This window comes from Vicia villosa, linkage group LG4, assembly GCF_029867415.1.
Source record: "Vicia villosa cultivar HV-30 ecotype Madison, WI linkage group LG4, Vvil1.0, whole genome shotgun sequence".
Classification (NCBI taxonomy): Eukaryota; Viridiplantae; Streptophyta; class Magnoliopsida; order Fabales; family Fabaceae; genus Vicia; species Vicia villosa.
The window spans coordinates 183,726,040-183,743,163 of NC_081183.1; the positions used below are offsets into that span (position 1 = coordinate 183,726,040).

The window sequence follows — 17,124 nt, forward strand, 5'->3', positions numbered from 1 at the left end:
TGATTACTTAGATTTAAATAATTAATTACTAAAAACATATTTAAAGTGAATACTTGTCATCTTATTCCATTTCCATTTATAATAATTGTGTCTAATTAATATTTTTTTAAGAGAATTTTAAAAAAAAAAATCATAAAAAACATACACATTAGTACACTTTTGTTTTACTTCTCCTTTAATTCATGCATATGCACACTATTTATCTCTTACTTTTAATTCTAATTATTATGTCAAAATAGTATTATTTTTTATGCGATGTAAAGAAAAAACTCATAAAAAATATACACTTGTGTTAGCGCTGTATATAAAAAAAAAAACAATGACTTTAGTTTATATATTCATATAATGTGAAAATATTTAACTTGTATTCGGTTTTCTGTATGCGTAAAATAAACGGGCATGCGTCATCACCACAAGATCACATCTGTATACTTTTCATCATCATAATCTAAAGTATTAGTATTTTTACTAAAATCATAGGTAAATTTTTTAAAGTCGCGTTAAACCTAAAATGCACTAAAAACAAACCAAAACCAGAATAAAAAAATTTTCTATATCATGGATTCACGATAAAGGCTCAAAAAAACCACGTGGACCCCGCTCCATTTCCACGAAAATTGAAGGCAAAATACCCTTTTTAATCCTTTAACTTTACCTTGGGGTTCAATTTAGTCCCTTAATTTTTAAAAAGTTCAAATAAATCCTTTAACTAATAAAATAGAAACACATAAGTCCTTTCCGTCTATTTCATTCAAAGTCCGTTTATTATTGTATATGTGGCAGTGAGTTGGAAATTCAGCTTCATCTTCCTTATTTCAACAGATGAGTTGGCAATTGAACTTTATCTTCCTTAATTCTGACCCTTTTATGATTTTGTTTTACAGATAAGTTTCTACAACAAAGCAAAAGGATTGTCTTTATTTTGTGACATAGATGTTAAGATCCGTTCCAAATCCGCAAATATTAAAAGCCATTTAAAGTCTGCAAATAAGTTACAGATCTTAAGTTTCTTTAACCAAATGAGAAAGCCATTCCAAGTCTGCAACATCATCACTCTCTATAATTAAAAATTGAAACTTTCATCAACAAAATCCAACATAAAGAACTAAACAATATAGTTTTGATTTTGTAAGATTTATATATACTGTCTGAAAATAAAAAATGTACTGGAACATTGAGGTCGGTGGTGGGTAAAGAACTGTAATCTTGTTGGAGAGAGAAATTGTTGTCAAATGTTAGAAATCTCATTGCTCTATTTGAGAGTGACACATAATCTTGTTCTTGTTCTTCCTTGTGTTGTTGTTGTTCATCAACATGAAAGAATTCAAGGAGGTCGTCAAACGAAAAATTCGTCAGAGGTTATTCCATTTGGTCCATCAAATCCTATAAACCCATCGATAATTGTTTGTTCGTTCTTCAGGCACAAAATGTTCGTAGGGTGGGTTCCACCGAATCACTACAATGGTTAACAATGGTTACCAACGAGAAGGAGAAAAGGTTGTGAAGTATTTATGCTGGTTACGAAGAATGAATATACCCACCCAGCTTGACATTAACACAAACATGTTATGTGCATAAGATTAAAGCTTGAAGAATGAATATCTCCAGGTTGTTCTTGCAACAATAATATTGGAATGGGAATCAAGTTACAGCTTGGCATTAACACAAACATGTTATGTGCATAAGATTACAGCTTGAAGTTCTCTAAAATTGTGTGTTGCAATATGAGTTTCTTGTTTCTCCATTGAAGTTCTTTGAAATTTTGTGTTGTAAAATGTGTTTTATTTCTTCAAAGAAAGATACGAATAACAACCCAGGTTTGATGAAGAAAATTAATAAAAATTGAAGCTTTAAAGAATGTTGGAAATTTTGAACCCAGATTCACGAACAACCCAGAAATATTTTTAGCGACGACTTTTTCCGTCATTAAAGTTGGTCTAAACACGTGTCACTCCACATCAGCACATTACAATGCCATCTGGATATTTTTTATACTTTGACTAACGGACCCAGACGGAAGGACTAACGTGGCACTGTTTTATTAGTTAAAGGATTTATTTCAACATTTTAAAAATTAAGGGACTAAATTGGACCCCGAGGTAAAGTTAAAGGACTAAAAAGAGTATTTTGCCAAAATTGAAATATCCAAACTGCGGATTCGAAAACGAAAACTTAAATCAAATTCACAAACCCCGCGAGATCCATTTCCCTTTTAATAACACACAAATTAAAAATAACTAAATAATAATTAATAAATACGCCTAAACGAGTAAAATAATAATAATAATATAAAAACTCGCATAAATCGATTTTATTTTCTCATTTTCGCGACGAAAATATTCTCCGAATCAAACTCGAAACTTCACACTCTCTCTCTGTATTCGTAAACTGCAAGATCTGCGAGAAGCGGAACTTCGAAAATGGGTTCCGTTGATAAGGAGGTTGAAGAAGAGCTTTTGAAAGCGGGTGAAAAGCTTCTAGATCCTCCTTCTTCCATCGACGATTTGATAAATCTTTTAGACGTAAGCACGCTCCTTTTTTTTTCTTCCTCTTTTCGTTTCTTTAAATTCGTTAGATTTCTACGAGTTCTCTCTCTCTCTCTCTCTCTCTCTCTCATTTTTGCGTATTTTGTTTTGTCTAGAAGCTTTTTCGCTAGGGTTTTGTGAATCAAACTTGCATGTTGTATCTTGTTTCGTTTTTGCCCTAATTGTGTTTATTCTTGTATTATTACTGGAGAATATTCGAGATTTTGGAATTTCTTTCACCGTATTGTTATTTATTCATGGTTTGTCAACATTGTTTAACTGTTTAGGGTTGAAGAATTTGAAAAAAAATAATTATTAATATTATTTTGTGTGTGAAAATTTTCATATTGTTAAATGTACACAATGTTTTTTTTAGCGACTTAGATTGTTAGGTTAAATTGAATCAAACTAATCCATTTGAGAATGGAACGAATCCATTAAGTTTTGAGATTTGGATAGTAGATTTGCTAGGGCTACTCTCTCTTATCCGTTGCCTCGATATTTGAATGTGGTGACTACTGACTAGTGAGGTTTCATTGGTATTATTAATAAGTCCTCTAATTTCAAAATTAGTTTCGATGTCGAGTTCTACTGGCGAAGGCACTTTCCTTCATGTTGTATAAGTGGAAAAAAGATGAACTGTACGCCGATCGAGTTCATTCAGTTTTACCCCGTTTTCCGTTATAATAAACAAACAGAACCCAACAGTATATCTGGTCATAGGCTGTACTAGGTTTATTTCAGGGAATAAGGAGTGATAAAGGAGAATGTAGAACGACGTTGATATCATGTTCATTCATTTTCCCTCCTTTTCTATTCAAATAAACAAACAGAAACCAACAGTATATATTATCATTGGCTGTACTAGGCTTATTTCACGGGATAAAGAGCGATAAAGGAACGTAAGACGTCAGCTAATTTTTGTAAGCAAAATTAAACTAAGATATATAAAAATATTAAATATTTGGGCTAAAAAATCTCATAGCATGTTTAAATTAATTATGATCTATGCATCACGGACACCCCAAATGCGACGGCAACACTGACACGGTGACACCAATAATAATTTGAAAAAATAAATAAATTAAACGTAATTACAAGTGTCGCTGTCGGTGTTAGACACATACAAGACACGTCTTTTTTCAGAGGTGTCGGTGCTAAATAGGTTATGTTTGTTATTAATTTAAATAGGTTATGTTTGTTATTAATTTAAAGTACTGCAGAATTTACGAATATAATAATGTATTCAATATAATAATGTATTCATCCTACTGAATTATCTTTTTAAAAGGGAAAACACGGTACCAATTATATTTTAATCAATATGTTATTGAATACATTTTCTTGGTGTGGATAATTTGATATTATGTTGATATCTTTGAATTGATGACAATATCGTGCAATTTTGACTGTTGTAGTGGGCATGGTTTGTGAATTAGTTGTTAGACGTAAAAGGTAAAACATAATGTTTCAAAATGTTTACCTCTTGTGGCCGCCGGCCAGTGACCTATTATGATACATCTGCGATAGCATGTTCATATATATCAATTCCGCCAAGTATCAATCTAAATTGTAAGATTGCACGCCATTATGATCTTGCTACCCCTAAACGAGTTGGATCGTTGTATCACAGATTCACACACAGTTTCGCAGTTTGCAGAGATCCCGTGTAAGATCTTGAGATTTGTTTAACCCTCCCTTTCATTCCCAAATAAATGATTTGCTGGGATGCGTGTCCTGGGTCCCCTAAAACTGATGGAGAGAGAGGGGGAGAGAGTCCTAAGGGCCTTTGCCTTTTCATTACCAACAATTTCCCAGTCAGTAAGTGGTGGCTTCTAAAAAATCCAATCTCTTGTTGCTTTCCTTTGCTCTGTTTCTTGAAAACCTACTCTACAAAGTGGTGATAAAGAAGAATAAAAGATAATGGTATGTGCAAGTGCTATTGTGGCTCTGTTGCTTTGTACTGAATACAAGTACTGCGGAGACATATTGTTTCCACTGGTGAGCACCATGAGCTTAATTAAAATAGGCACATATGACCCATCTAATAAGCATATAGTCTTATGCAAATTTTATTTTAATAAAGAAGATAGGATTATAATTGAAACAAAAAAAAACTAAATAATAATATTAGTGTCAGAAAAACTTATAATCAACATATATTCTCTCGAGCCTAGGTAGGATATGATTTCAACAACATTTTATGTAAAGAATCAACTAGTCTCATTATATTAGTTTTTGTTAAAATTCTCCTCGAGCAGTATATTGGAGGAAATCAATAACTTATTAACTTATTCATAATTGTGTTCCACTCATAGAATTTATTTATGGATTATGTTTTTTTTAATGAATTTCTATAACTGTATTTACTTGAGTCTTGGATGCTCGGTTTGAATATTTTGTTACTTGTTCTTTATGTGCTTTTGCTTTCCTAAGATTATATATGTTTTGGGGGTTAATTTTGACAAAATATCTGAAGAGTCGAAACACATTGTTTGACTTTCCCAATTGTTGTTAATTAAGAGGATTGCGGCAAATAGTGGTTTGTTCTATTTTCGCTATGCTATGGCGCTCTTTGAAGAGACTTTATACTGAATTGCATATCGTGGAACAATAGGGGTTTGTTTAAATTCTGCCACGCTATAGCCACTGCTGACTTTCCTTGTCAACTAGTCACTGTTGTAGTATAACATAGTATTAATTAATTTCCCATCTTGTAGAATTAAAACAATGGCTGAGCGAAATATTAATCACATGTGCTTGATATTGCGATTTTTTCTCGGAATTGCAGAAAATTGAAAGTTGCCTATCAAAGGTTGAGCAGTCACCTTCTGAATCTATGCATAATGCGCTCTCTCCAGCATTGAAAGCATTAGTTGCTGATAAACTTATAAAGCATTCCGATGTTGATGTCAAAGTTGCACTTGCCTCCTGCTTCAGCGAGATAACAAGAATCACTGCACCTGATGCTCCATATGATGATGAGCAAATGAAGGTGCACTTGATTATTTTCTACTGTAAATTAATTGAATTCTATTCTATCATCTTGTTCTTATCAAATCACACCGATTGAGTTTATGGTGTCATTTTATTTCAGGAGGTCTTTAGATTAATTGTATCTTCATTTGAAAATCTACATGATAAGTCAAGCCAATGGCAATTGAAGAGGACTTTAATCCTTGAAACAGTTGCAAAAGTCAGGTCATGTGTGGTAATGCTGGATCTTGAATGTGATGCACTCATTTTGGAGATGTTTCAGCATTTCTTTAAGACAATAAGGTAGGAACAGTTGTATTCAAGGACGGGCTTTATCGTTTCTGAATGTTTTTTTTTTTGTTACATTTATTAGACTCGAGGCCAAACCTGATCCCACAAAATGGACTTGTGTAGTGTGGATTATCCAAGCTTTCTAAACTCTGGTTAGGCTTATATCTCTAGGAGAACTCAAATGCAATTGTTTAACCTCATACATTATATAATCTTAAGGTGCTTGTATTGAGAAATTTGCTTTTGACTGAATGGAGGAAGAGTTGGTGTTCCATTGTGTTCTTTGAAGGGTGAAAAATATAATACAAGAGGCAGCTAGTTTATTTCAATATTAATTATATATTTGATTCTGTGACATATTTCACACTAATATGCCAGATTAAATGAAATGGATTGTTTATGGTTGGAATTTAATAGGAAATTATTACTATTCCTAGAAGCAGTAATTGTAGTTGCAGTGTGTTTCTTGTTTCTGTACCTTGCTGGACTAGTTGGATGCAAAATGTGTGAACATGGTTCTAAGCAGCTCTGTTTGAAACTTTCAGGGAACATCATCCTGATAATGTTTTCTCGTCCATGGAAACCATAATGGTCCTCTGTCTTGAGGAAAGTGAAGATATATCTCTTGACTTACTCTCTCCAATCTTGGAGAGTGTGAAGAAAGACAATGAGGTTGGAGTTTGGAATTTGAGTTTCATTATCTTTAATAGATCATGATTGTGTAACTGAAGCATATTTCATTATGACTTTCTTATAATTGTCATGGTTGCTGTCATTATAATTCAGGAAGTTTTGCCAATTGCTCGAAAGTTGGGGGAAAGAGTTCTTGAAAGTTGTGCAACAAGGCTTAAACCCTATTTAGTGCAAGCTGTGAATACCTTGGGTATTTCTTTGGATGATTATAGTGATGTTCTTGCCTCATTATGCAACGATTCATCAGATAACTCGGCGCAGAATGATGTATGTCCTACTAGCGGTCATGTGAATTTTTGTTCTTTAATGTTTATGAATGTTTGATTAGCTTGAACATTGTTCTTCATGTAATATAACTTATGATTTAGTTTGTTTTTGTGGCTTGCACTGAATAGCTTAAACCCTATTTAGTGCTAGCTGTGAATACCTTGGGTAATTTTTTGGATGATTATAGTGATGTTCTTGCCTCATTATGCCATGATTCATCAGATAACTCGGCGCAGAATGATGTATGTGCTACTAGTGGTCATGTGAATTTTGTGCGTTTATGAATGTTTGATTGGCTTGAAAATTGTTCTTCATGGGATAGTCTACGATTTAGTTTGTTTTTGTTTCAGGTTCATGATCGCAAATCAGCTGAAGAGCCTGTGGAGGAATCGGCACAGGTGTGTTTGTTCTTCTCATATATTTTTGTTTTTCATTTGGCTGCTCTGTTGTTTACCCTTTTACTTTTGGGATACTGTAACAAGTAATTTTTTCTTGATCAGGTGGATAGCGAGATTACAAAAGAAGCCACACCACCGCAACAAGATAATGATGCTGATGGGGACAGGTCTCCTAAGTCTGTCATGAGCAATGGCATTGCACAAGCTGGAGAAGATGATAGTTTAGTAGAATCAAAGCCTCTTAAGAAGCAGGATGGTACTGACTCTCCTGGTCTGTCCAAAGGTAATAATTTGCCGGTTAATGAGGAGCGCAATGATTTGGACACTGAAATAATTGACAGTAAAGAACAAAAGCTGGAGCGCAGTACCAAGAGGAAAGGAAAGAAAGCCAGCTCATCAAAGTCGACCAAGCCTTCTAAGAAATCAAATGTTGTTAGTGAGAAGGAAGCCGAGAAAACATTTGACTCTAAAAGTCCCAGCAAAGAAATTCCTAGTTCTCTTAATGAAGATGGTATTGTTGAGGCTACAGGAACGTCAGAGAATGACAAAGAGATTAAAGCTACAATTTCATCACCGAAAGTAGGTGACACTGAATCTGATGCCGTTGTTTTTCATTCACCAAGTGAGAGCAATCATGACGAAAATCGCTCTAAGAAACGTGTACGGACAAAGAAGAAAAATAGCTCTGTGAAAGAAGTGACTGCAGGACATATTTCGAAAAAGGTGTCTGAAGGAACATGTGATTCTGAAGTAAAATCATCAAGACCATCAGCAAAAAAGGGACTCGATCGTAGCTCTGATGTGAAAGTAACTACTGTTGTTGATGCAGTTAAAAAGGGTAGCGGAAAATCAGAAGAAAGAACCAAGGGTGATGGTGGGTCATCTTCCCGAAAGCCTGAGGCCAAGAAAAAAGGTAGTGTAAAAACAGAAGAAAGAACCAAGGTTGATGGGGAGTCATCTTTGCGGAAGCCGGAGGACAAGAAAAAGAAGGGACATGTGAAAGGTAGTTCTGAAAAGGGTTTAGCAAAATCTTCCTCTAAAGATGAGGATAAGGTACTTTTATGCCTGCTGTTCGAACATTTCTTTGTGGTTATTCATTCATATAGCTGTAACATGGTATTCTTTTGTCCAAAAGCAAATTATTGACTAATTTTGCATATGTTTTAGGTAATATCTTCACTTAAGTCAGCTGCGAAAACAACCAAAGATGAACACTCAGAAGTGACTCCTAAGACAAATTTGAAAAGGAAGCGCACTCCAGGAAAAGAAAAAGTGTGAACCCTGTTCTGTTCTGTTATAATTTTGATGATAAAACCCATGATTTAATCATTTTGCGCTGTCCTTTGGGAATGATCCTGTTTGCAGTTTATGATTTTTGTGCTGGACTTTTGCAATGTGATCAAATAGTTTGCTGAGTATTTTTTAATGAGAATACTGATCTGGTGAAATAATACTGATCAATGTTCTTTAGCAAAGGAAGTAATCAGTTGCAAGTTCATGTGGGCTCCCTTATTTTTAAATGCGAGCTGTACTTTTCTATGTTGTTCCTCATTATTTCTGGTTATTTACTCGGTTTTCATTTTTCTTCTCAGTTTGATGGCTGATATTCTGGCTGTTGTCTCAGGTGTCTGGTATCAAGAAAAATGATCAAAAACTTGTTGGAAAACGGGTTAAAGTTTGGTGGCCAGAAGATGAAACGTAAGTACTCAGTGATTCTTCACTTGTGACATGCTGTGACTGGAAATTTTAGTTGGCCGGGTCAGGGATTGGGACTGCGACTGGGACTCTGGGAGTGTTGTATGCTGTTAGGCATGCATTTGTAATTTATACTTTATGCATGCTTGGTATATGAGGTTGAATTATTTTTTCACCTCTAATCTTGATGATTGTTATAAAGCATTTGCAATCCTCATAGATTGATATGTCTTCCTTGCCCCCAATTTTTCATCCTCTTAAACTCCCTAAATGATTTCATTGTCTCCTAGACCCATTGCATTCAGTGTTCAGGCCCCAGTCCATTCTTTCATGTGCATACACTGACCCTACTGTCAGAGTTCACAAAATGCAGTCAGAATGTGCAGACCCATTCGATAGAAACTGGTACCCAATACCCATAGTGAATGAGTTAAAGAAAAGAAAACATAAATGGTAGAACAGTTCTATGCAGAATTTGTCTAGAACAGCAGTTTATATTATTAATACAGAATTAGCACACCAGTACATCATGGAAAGTTTAGAGAGACAGTGATAGAATAGATATAAAGCAATTTCTTTCCAAGAAATTCTAGAGTCTTGGTCTCTCTCCCTTTCCAAGAATTCGAGAGCTTGGTCTATCCCATCCAAAACCACTCGACAACTAGCCCCATAATTAGTTTCTCCTTTCCTTTCTCTATGCATTCCTAAAATTAAATAATTTAACTCACAATATCTTATCAAAACTGCCCATAGCTGCTATTATAATGAGTCTGACACCATTACACTTGTTTGCTGTTGCATACGGTTGTATGACCGACCTTATTTGGCCGATTCCCAACAATTCTCCCTGTTTTGGGAAATATTACTAAGCATTGTGCACCTGTTTTTCAGTGTGTTTTTAGGAAGCTCCTAGTGGCCTTCATATCTTGTACATAGCTGCTTGCTCTGTTTTTTCCTCTGTACTTCTGTTTCACTATCTATTTTAGGTGTTTTGGGCCAAGCTAAGACTGGATTAATGATGATTTTATCCTTAGTTTAGCTTTGGCTTTTGGGTCTTGATAATAAATGTCTTAAGTTGTGTATTATTAAGTGTTCCAAGCATCTAATTTTTAAACTTATCTGTTATCTTTGTTGTAGCAACTAGCAATTGTTTCATGTCTGCAACACTGATATATTAGGTTCAATGCTTTGAGCTCAAGAATTTATTTTCTGGCTTATTTGTTTGTCTCTTGTTTTATCCACTACTTATATAAGCTGCCAAATCCTTATTCATATTCCATTAAATAGACTGTGACTATGTTGCTATCAATAAAATTTGCTGTATAAATGAAATGTTGGGGATAGGGAGATACATTTAAGAAATAAACTAGGGGTTATACTTTTCTTCTTCTTCTTGACTTCTTGGTGTTGATATGCATATTCGATCTTGATATTGTTCACCTGTTAACCATGGGAAAATTGTGGTATAATAAATCTGACAACACGATCATCTGCAGGTTTTATGAAGGTGTTGTTTATTCTTTTGATTCTTCCACTAAGAAGCACAAGGTGATTTGGCAGCTAAATTACCTTCTTTTTACCCTGCTGTTCCTCTCCAATTTAATTCAGTAAAACTTTTCTACTTCTGTTTTATTATATAGATTTATCCATTTAAAAAGTAAGTTGTGCAAATTCGTCTATTGAAGCAAACTCGAGATAGCTAGCTCCCTTTATTATGTTAAAATATTTTCTATTTCACATGTTGATAAACTTTTAATTGCAAAAGAATAATTTTAGAGTCTAATTGGTCATGATGATAAACTTTTAATTGCAAAAGGATAGTTTTAGAGTCTGATTGGTTTCGGAAAACATTTCTTTAGTTTTAATTATAATTATGTCACCTCATTTGTTTGTTTTCATTTCAATTTTTGGAATGGTGAAAACAACATTTTTTTTTCTTCGGTTTTCACCTTTTCCTTGAACATAACTTGGGAACAGGAAATAAAGTGAAAATAATGTGGTAACTAAAATTGAAATATAAAATGGAAATTCAAGCCAATCATGCCCTTGTTTCACTGGGTTATTTCTTCAAAATTGTTCAGAAAGCACGATTTCCCCCCTTCTTAAACCAAAATCAGCCTCTGATTTGTATTGAAAATACGGTTTTTTATGGATAATTAAAGATGAGATTAAAATGGAAAAAAAAAACTATTCAAGCTAAATAAGCCCTTCATATCTTAATTAATTAATTATTGTAAATTATCAAATAATATAATTCACAACTAGTGCTTTCATTCTCTTCTGACAGCTGTCTCTCTGTTTTAGGTCTTATATGATGACGAAGAGGAAGAAATATTGAATTTGGAAAAGGAGAAATGGGAGATTATTGAAGCTGATGCTGTTCCAGATGTGGTGGGTTCCTTTCCTTTGAATTTCACATATTAAAACTCTGTCTGTATCAATAATAATGGCAATTTTTTTTGTCTTAGCAGGAAGAAGGAAGTCATCAAGCAAGTCCTGATCCTTCTACTGATATGTATGTTCTGTTGTTATTATTATTATTATTATTATTATTATTATTATTATCATTATTATTATTGTTGTTGTTGTTGTTGTTATTATTATTATTGTTATTGTTGTTGTTATTATTATTATTGTTATTGTTGTTGTTATTAATATTTATTTTAGATGTCCTTTTTGCTATATTTTTGGAAAAAAATCGTCTTCAGATTATTTTGCATCAATGTTTGTATTTCATCATAGTTGCAGCCCTTGTCTGATATCTGGTTGTTTTTATTTTATTGTTTATGCTTGTTAGCACATTGTTTTGATGTAGCAGCCCTTGTCTGATATCTGGTTGTTTTGTTTATTTTATTGTTTATGCTTGTTAGCACATTGTTTTGATGTATTTCTAATTTGGTGGAATTCCACCTTGATTTGTGCCACTAAAAGCTCAAACTACAATATTTACAGATATTTGTTCTGAACAGTGATTTGCGCATGCCTAGTGTTGAATTGGAAAACAAGAATCCTTCATATGATTTATTCTGTGGCATATTTCTGAACTAATCTTCTAAAAATGATTTCATTTTGCCTGTCCAAAAGGTTGTTGCACTGCATGTTATAATATTGCATAAATATTTTGAAGATTAAGTAGTGGAATGTATTGGGTTTGAATTTCTGTTTCCTCTCATAAAAGCTTGAATCTGATACGGCGGTCAAAATGTTGTACCAATGGTGATTGTGTTTTCTTGCTGAGCTTTTGCCTTTAGTTTTTGGGTTTGTCCATTCATATCCATTTATTTCTTCAATTATATTTAGGCCCCTTAAAAAGAAAGGGAAAACAAATGCTGGTGAATCAAAAAAGGAAGGAAAGAAGGACTCTTCTTCTAAAAGGTTAGTGAATATTAGGGAATAATGTCTTTTTTATTTTATTCTTCTTTCAAGTTATCAACTTTTTACTTCAATTTCTAGTAGTGGAGGAGCAACATCAAGTAAATCAAAGACGCCATCCATCAAGTCTACCCAAAAATCCAAGACTGTTGGCAAGTCTGACAGCGAAGTTGGTAAAAAATCTAAGGATTCTGCACAAAAAACTGGTGGTAAATTTGAGGATCGTTCTGTGAAAAGTGGTGGTCAATCTGAGGAACGTTCTGTGAAAAGTGGCGGTAAGTCTATTGATTCTACACAAAAGAACAATTCCAAGAAGTCCGATGGTTCCAAGATAAAGAAATACAAAGATGATGATGTTGACACACCAAAGCCTTCTGGTTCCAAGATAAAGAAATCCAAAGATGATGCTGTTGACACACTAAAGCATTCCGCTAATTCTAAGCAAGAAACTGTAAAAACTGGAAAATCCAAGCAAGGAACGTCTAAGATTGTAGAAGATGACGATGTTGACACCCCAATGCCTTCTGCCAATTCTAAGCAAGAAACAGTGAAAACTGGAAAATCTAAGCACGGAACATCTAAGATTGCATCTTCCTCCAAGCCAAAATCCACCAAAAGTACTGCTGGCAAGGTGAAATTTAGTTTGGCAGAAGATTCAGAAAACGAGAACTCTGAAGACTCAACGGAAGAGGTTGAAGATACGAAGGTCAAGACACCTAGTTCGTTAAAGGCTGGAAGTGTGGTCAAGAGCGGAAAGAAACGGGCAAGAAACTAGAGGTGTATGTGTACTCTAATGCTTGCTTGTTTTTTTCAGTCATCAGCATTTTGGATATCCCTTACTCTAGTCAGGTCCCTCTATTTAAAAGTTTGTGTTAATCTCCTAATTATTTGTAGCAGTCTCTGTAGAAGTGTAGGTTAGTTTAGTGCCACTACTGTGCTAGTTTGTACTGTCGTCTTGCCCCCTCCCCCTCTCAATTATATAAGTAGATTTTATTTGATGGTGATAAAAGAAAACGTTTGGTTAGTAACATTGTTAGAGAACGTTGTCACTTCGGATAATGATATGTTTATAAAACTACCCTACCAAATTGAGTTATGTTGAAAGTAAGTACATCTTGCAAGACTGATGAATAACCTGTGTATGATTAATTAGCTTCCTAGTGCATGTCTGAAGACCAGTTTTATCAGTTAATGCAAAGCGTACCCAAAACCAGTTTCTAGTAAATTTACATCGATGTTCTTTGAAAAGTAAAAAGCCTCCAAGGATTTTTATTAACTAGATGATGGGCCATGTTTTTTTTCTTCTTACAATTTCTTTATAGACTCATATGCCTTCCTAACGATGATTTAACATTCGACCCCCAAAATTATACCTGCCACCCCCCAACCTTATGTTTTTATTATTATATTTTTGTCTAAAGTTACTCATTTTTAAAAAATATACGTTTTCTATCTGAAATTTGAGGGGTATGCCGGAAATTTGAAAAAATACTGGATTTTACACTTTTCTGTGAGTTTCTATTGGAAATTTGGGGTGTAGACTGGAAATTTCGAAAAAAATACCGGATTTTTTCAAATATTCTAGTATTTTGAAAATTCGTTTGTATAACATTTTTCAACAAGAGTAAACGGGATTAAAAAAATATTTAGGGGTGGTACCGGATTAATTTAGGGGGTGCATGTTAATACCTCCTTACTAACCTATGACAAAATTTAAAAAATACCTTTATATTTCGAAGATGTATATCCGAACTCATATTTAAAAAAAAAAAAAAGTATTCTCGGAGATGCACATCTGAAAAAATATTTTTTTAAGAAAAAAATGTGGTTTCAGAGATGCACATTCGAATACACTTTTTTTTTTTTTTTAAAAAAATGTAACATGAATTTGGGTGTGCACATCTGAAATCACCCTTTAGGATGTTTCGGAGAAGCACATCCGAATTATTGTCTGATACAGAAAACAAAAAACAAATCAACAAAGCATCGATTTATCAGAAATAATCGAAATTACAAAGATAGATCAACATGAAATTAAAGTTACATATTGTTAAATACGGGTAGTCGATGACGGCTCAAAATAAGTGCACGTCGAATAATAGTGTGATTTTCTTCTCCTTTACCGAGCAAATCGGCAACGGCCGAATACCCATAATTACCATCGGTACCTACATCAACTATATTATCAATATATTTGTGCATAAATAGTGGCATCTCATCAATGTAGATCATCATAGACTTTTTAATCGGAGGTGTGCGAGACGACTTCGAAATACATGCTCCTTTGTTAGCACTACACTTGTACTTTGGTGTGGTGAATCCGGGATCAATGCATCAACATGTTCACTATAAGAAGGATTCCGTTTAGTTGATGTGTCATCTTGGGTACTTTTCGACTTTTTAGGCGCACCCTTAGTTATAACCGGTTGAGATGGAGGTTTTAAAACGGTGGTCTCCGGAAATGCAATTTTTCGCAATTGTTCTTTTATGTGCAATTTCATGGTGTCATCCACTTTAGAAAACTTATCCATTATCTCTTCCAATTCGTCGGAGATGTTATTTTTGGATTCACCTTCTTTCGCTGGTTCGAAATTATAAAAACGGTTTGAACTATCAGAACTCGTCTTTTCCGCCCGCTTCGCTTCATGAAAAACACAATTCAATCCGGCACGGAATATGTTGTAAATCAATTGGGAGTAGATATTTTTACCAAACGTGTTTGAATTTCAATATGTTGATTTTGAAGCATTTGGTTCACGGTGTCACATCCCCTACACAAATTCCCTTTGCTATCACCCAACCATTTCTTCAACGCCGCATGTGAGAATTCAACTCGGTTAGTTGTAGTGCAACCAAGATGTTTAACTCGGTCCGTCCATCCACAAACAACTTTTTCTTTTACTTTTTTAAGGATAGTAGTTTCGACATAATTAAGAAAACTGTTCAATCCGACACACAACGGCCAGAATTGGACCACTTTCTCGCTATACAAGTCTTCAGAACGTGCATCTAAAATCTCCCTCCATACGACCATTATCTCATCGACCACAACACCGACTTTGACGATGTTTCCGTTGTAATCTTTTCTTTCTTTTGGGCCAACCACGAGTTTGAGCTTATATGGTACCGACAAAGTATTACAGTTGATGTCGGGAAGACGGTGGTCTCCGGACACGCATATTTTCTCGATCCCGTTTCATCGTGTTTTAATTTCCGGTTTGTTGGAACATACTTCCCACCCTCTTACAATTCAACACAACAAAATCTTGCCTTCTACTAGTGTCATTGTCAGACGTTAATATCACAATGCCAAATCTATGTTTACTAGCTTCATTTCGGACCCGATCTAACAAATGATCACGACAATGAAAGTCATATCATTTGTAAATTGAGGACGAACATCAACCGCAACGACAATCGTTTTAACATCGTTAATCGGCTCTTTAGGCTTAGCATCTACTTTGACATATTCCGGGGCTACTGACTCATCTTCGACATTGTTTTCCGGAAGCACCGTACCTAAAATATGCACAAAACATACATGCTATTAAAACTGTTTTTCTAAATTCTGTAACAGAGCTTATTTCAGAAACACACTTCCAAAAACTGTTAGATGGTATATTTTGGAAGTGCATTTCCAAATTGGCACAGTTTCTTCATCATCAAATCAGAATCAATGCAGTGAAATAAGAGACGAAATGAGGAAAATTTAGCTCAAATTGTGGATTTCTATGTTCTCTTTGGTATGATGAACCAGTTGAAACTTGATTTGGAGACGAAAAACGAATTAAAAATGATTGAGGTTTTAGAGAGGGTTTGAGTTTTGTTTGGAGAAAAATGAATGAAATAGTGAAGGAGGAAAACAGGTATAACAAACGTTTTTCTGGAGATGCATCTCCGAAAAATCACGTGATAGTTTAAATCCAACGTTTCAAATGGATAATAAAATGATTTAGAAATGTATCTCCGAAAACACCAAAAATTAGTGACTTCGAAGATACATCTCCGAAATAATTAAAAATGTAAAAAAAATATTTCACAAATGAATCTCAAAAAATATTTTGAAATTTCAATAAGGATGCCCACCATATGGATGAACAAAGAAATTCTCTACTAAGATTGCACACCTTAATGTCTTTTACAACTTCATGATTGTATTTATTTTTAATAGATTTTTTCATCTAGCTAATGGATTTCTAAGAAAAATAAATAAACACTTCTTTTTTATTTACTTAAAATAATAATTTGTTCAATTTTGCTCTATGGCGGCGCAAATGCGAAATTCAAGTCGATGTCTAGACTCTAGAGACATATCTAAATTTACCTTTAATGTGTTTTGTTGGCTTATCTGTTTCTTTTCAATTAAACTAGTAAAATAAATATTATATATAGTTATGGTTAAAAATGTATATTAATTTATATGAATTAATAGAAAAAAATTTAATGATGATTCTCGAACAAATACTTATTTAATTTATCAACTTAGGTTTAGTCCGTTGGGTATGCCTTTAATTTTTATAATTGTTTAAAATTTAAATTTTATCATTTCTATCAATAAATATTATAAAATAAAACACACTATATACAAAAAAAAAACATATTTATTAAATAATTTGATTAGATTTAATGAATTGAAACAATATTATATTTGTTAAATTTGTATAGTAATTTAGAAGTTATATGCTCTACTAATTCAGAAGTCATTAAACATATTATCTTTAATATATGTTCAATTTAAGTAAATATTTTGTCGGCCCGTGAAAAATAGGTTACGCCCGTCGGACATGCCTATAACTTTTAAATTCTTATGTATTGTAAATTTAAGGTTTCTTTTGGAAAAATAAAAAATTATATATATTCCAAAAACGTTTAGGTACAATGCGACCTAAAAGGTCCAGCAACAAACT

At 33.7% G+C, this 17,124-nt stretch overlaps 1 protein-coding gene across 6 annotated transcripts; it reads left to right on the forward strand.

Annotated features, from left to right (window-relative positions):
* Window positions 1-2,303: 2,303 nt before the first annotated feature.
* On the forward strand, window positions 2,304-13,313 carry LOC131596310 (sister chromatid cohesion protein PDS5 homolog C-like). Of its 6 annotated transcripts, none has more exons than XM_058868928.1 (15): window positions 2,304-2,522; window positions 5,317-5,520; window positions 5,623-5,804; window positions 6,338-6,464; window positions 6,579-6,752; window positions 6,881-6,994; window positions 7,103-7,150; window positions 7,253-8,203; window positions 8,318-8,422; window positions 8,775-8,848; window positions 10,342-10,393; window positions 11,150-11,236; window positions 11,314-11,360; window positions 12,146-12,220; window positions 12,299-13,313. In XM_058868928.1, exons 1-15 carry the CDS (start codon window positions 2,421-2,423, stop codon window positions 12,990-12,992), a joined length of 3,036 nt encoding a protein of 1,011 aa, XP_058724911.1. In that variant the 5' UTR covers window positions 2,304-2,420; the 3' UTR covers window positions 12,993-13,313. The 6 variants fall into 6 exon arrangements, with proteins under 6 accessions (XP_058724911.1, XP_058724913.1, XP_058724912.1 ...); XM_058868930.1 differs by having other exon boundaries at window positions 2,305-2,522; window positions 12,302-13,313; XM_058868929.1 differs by having other exon boundaries at window positions 2,305-2,522; window positions 11,317-11,360.
* The last annotated feature ends 3,811 nt before the right edge of the window (window positions 13,314-17,124 follow it).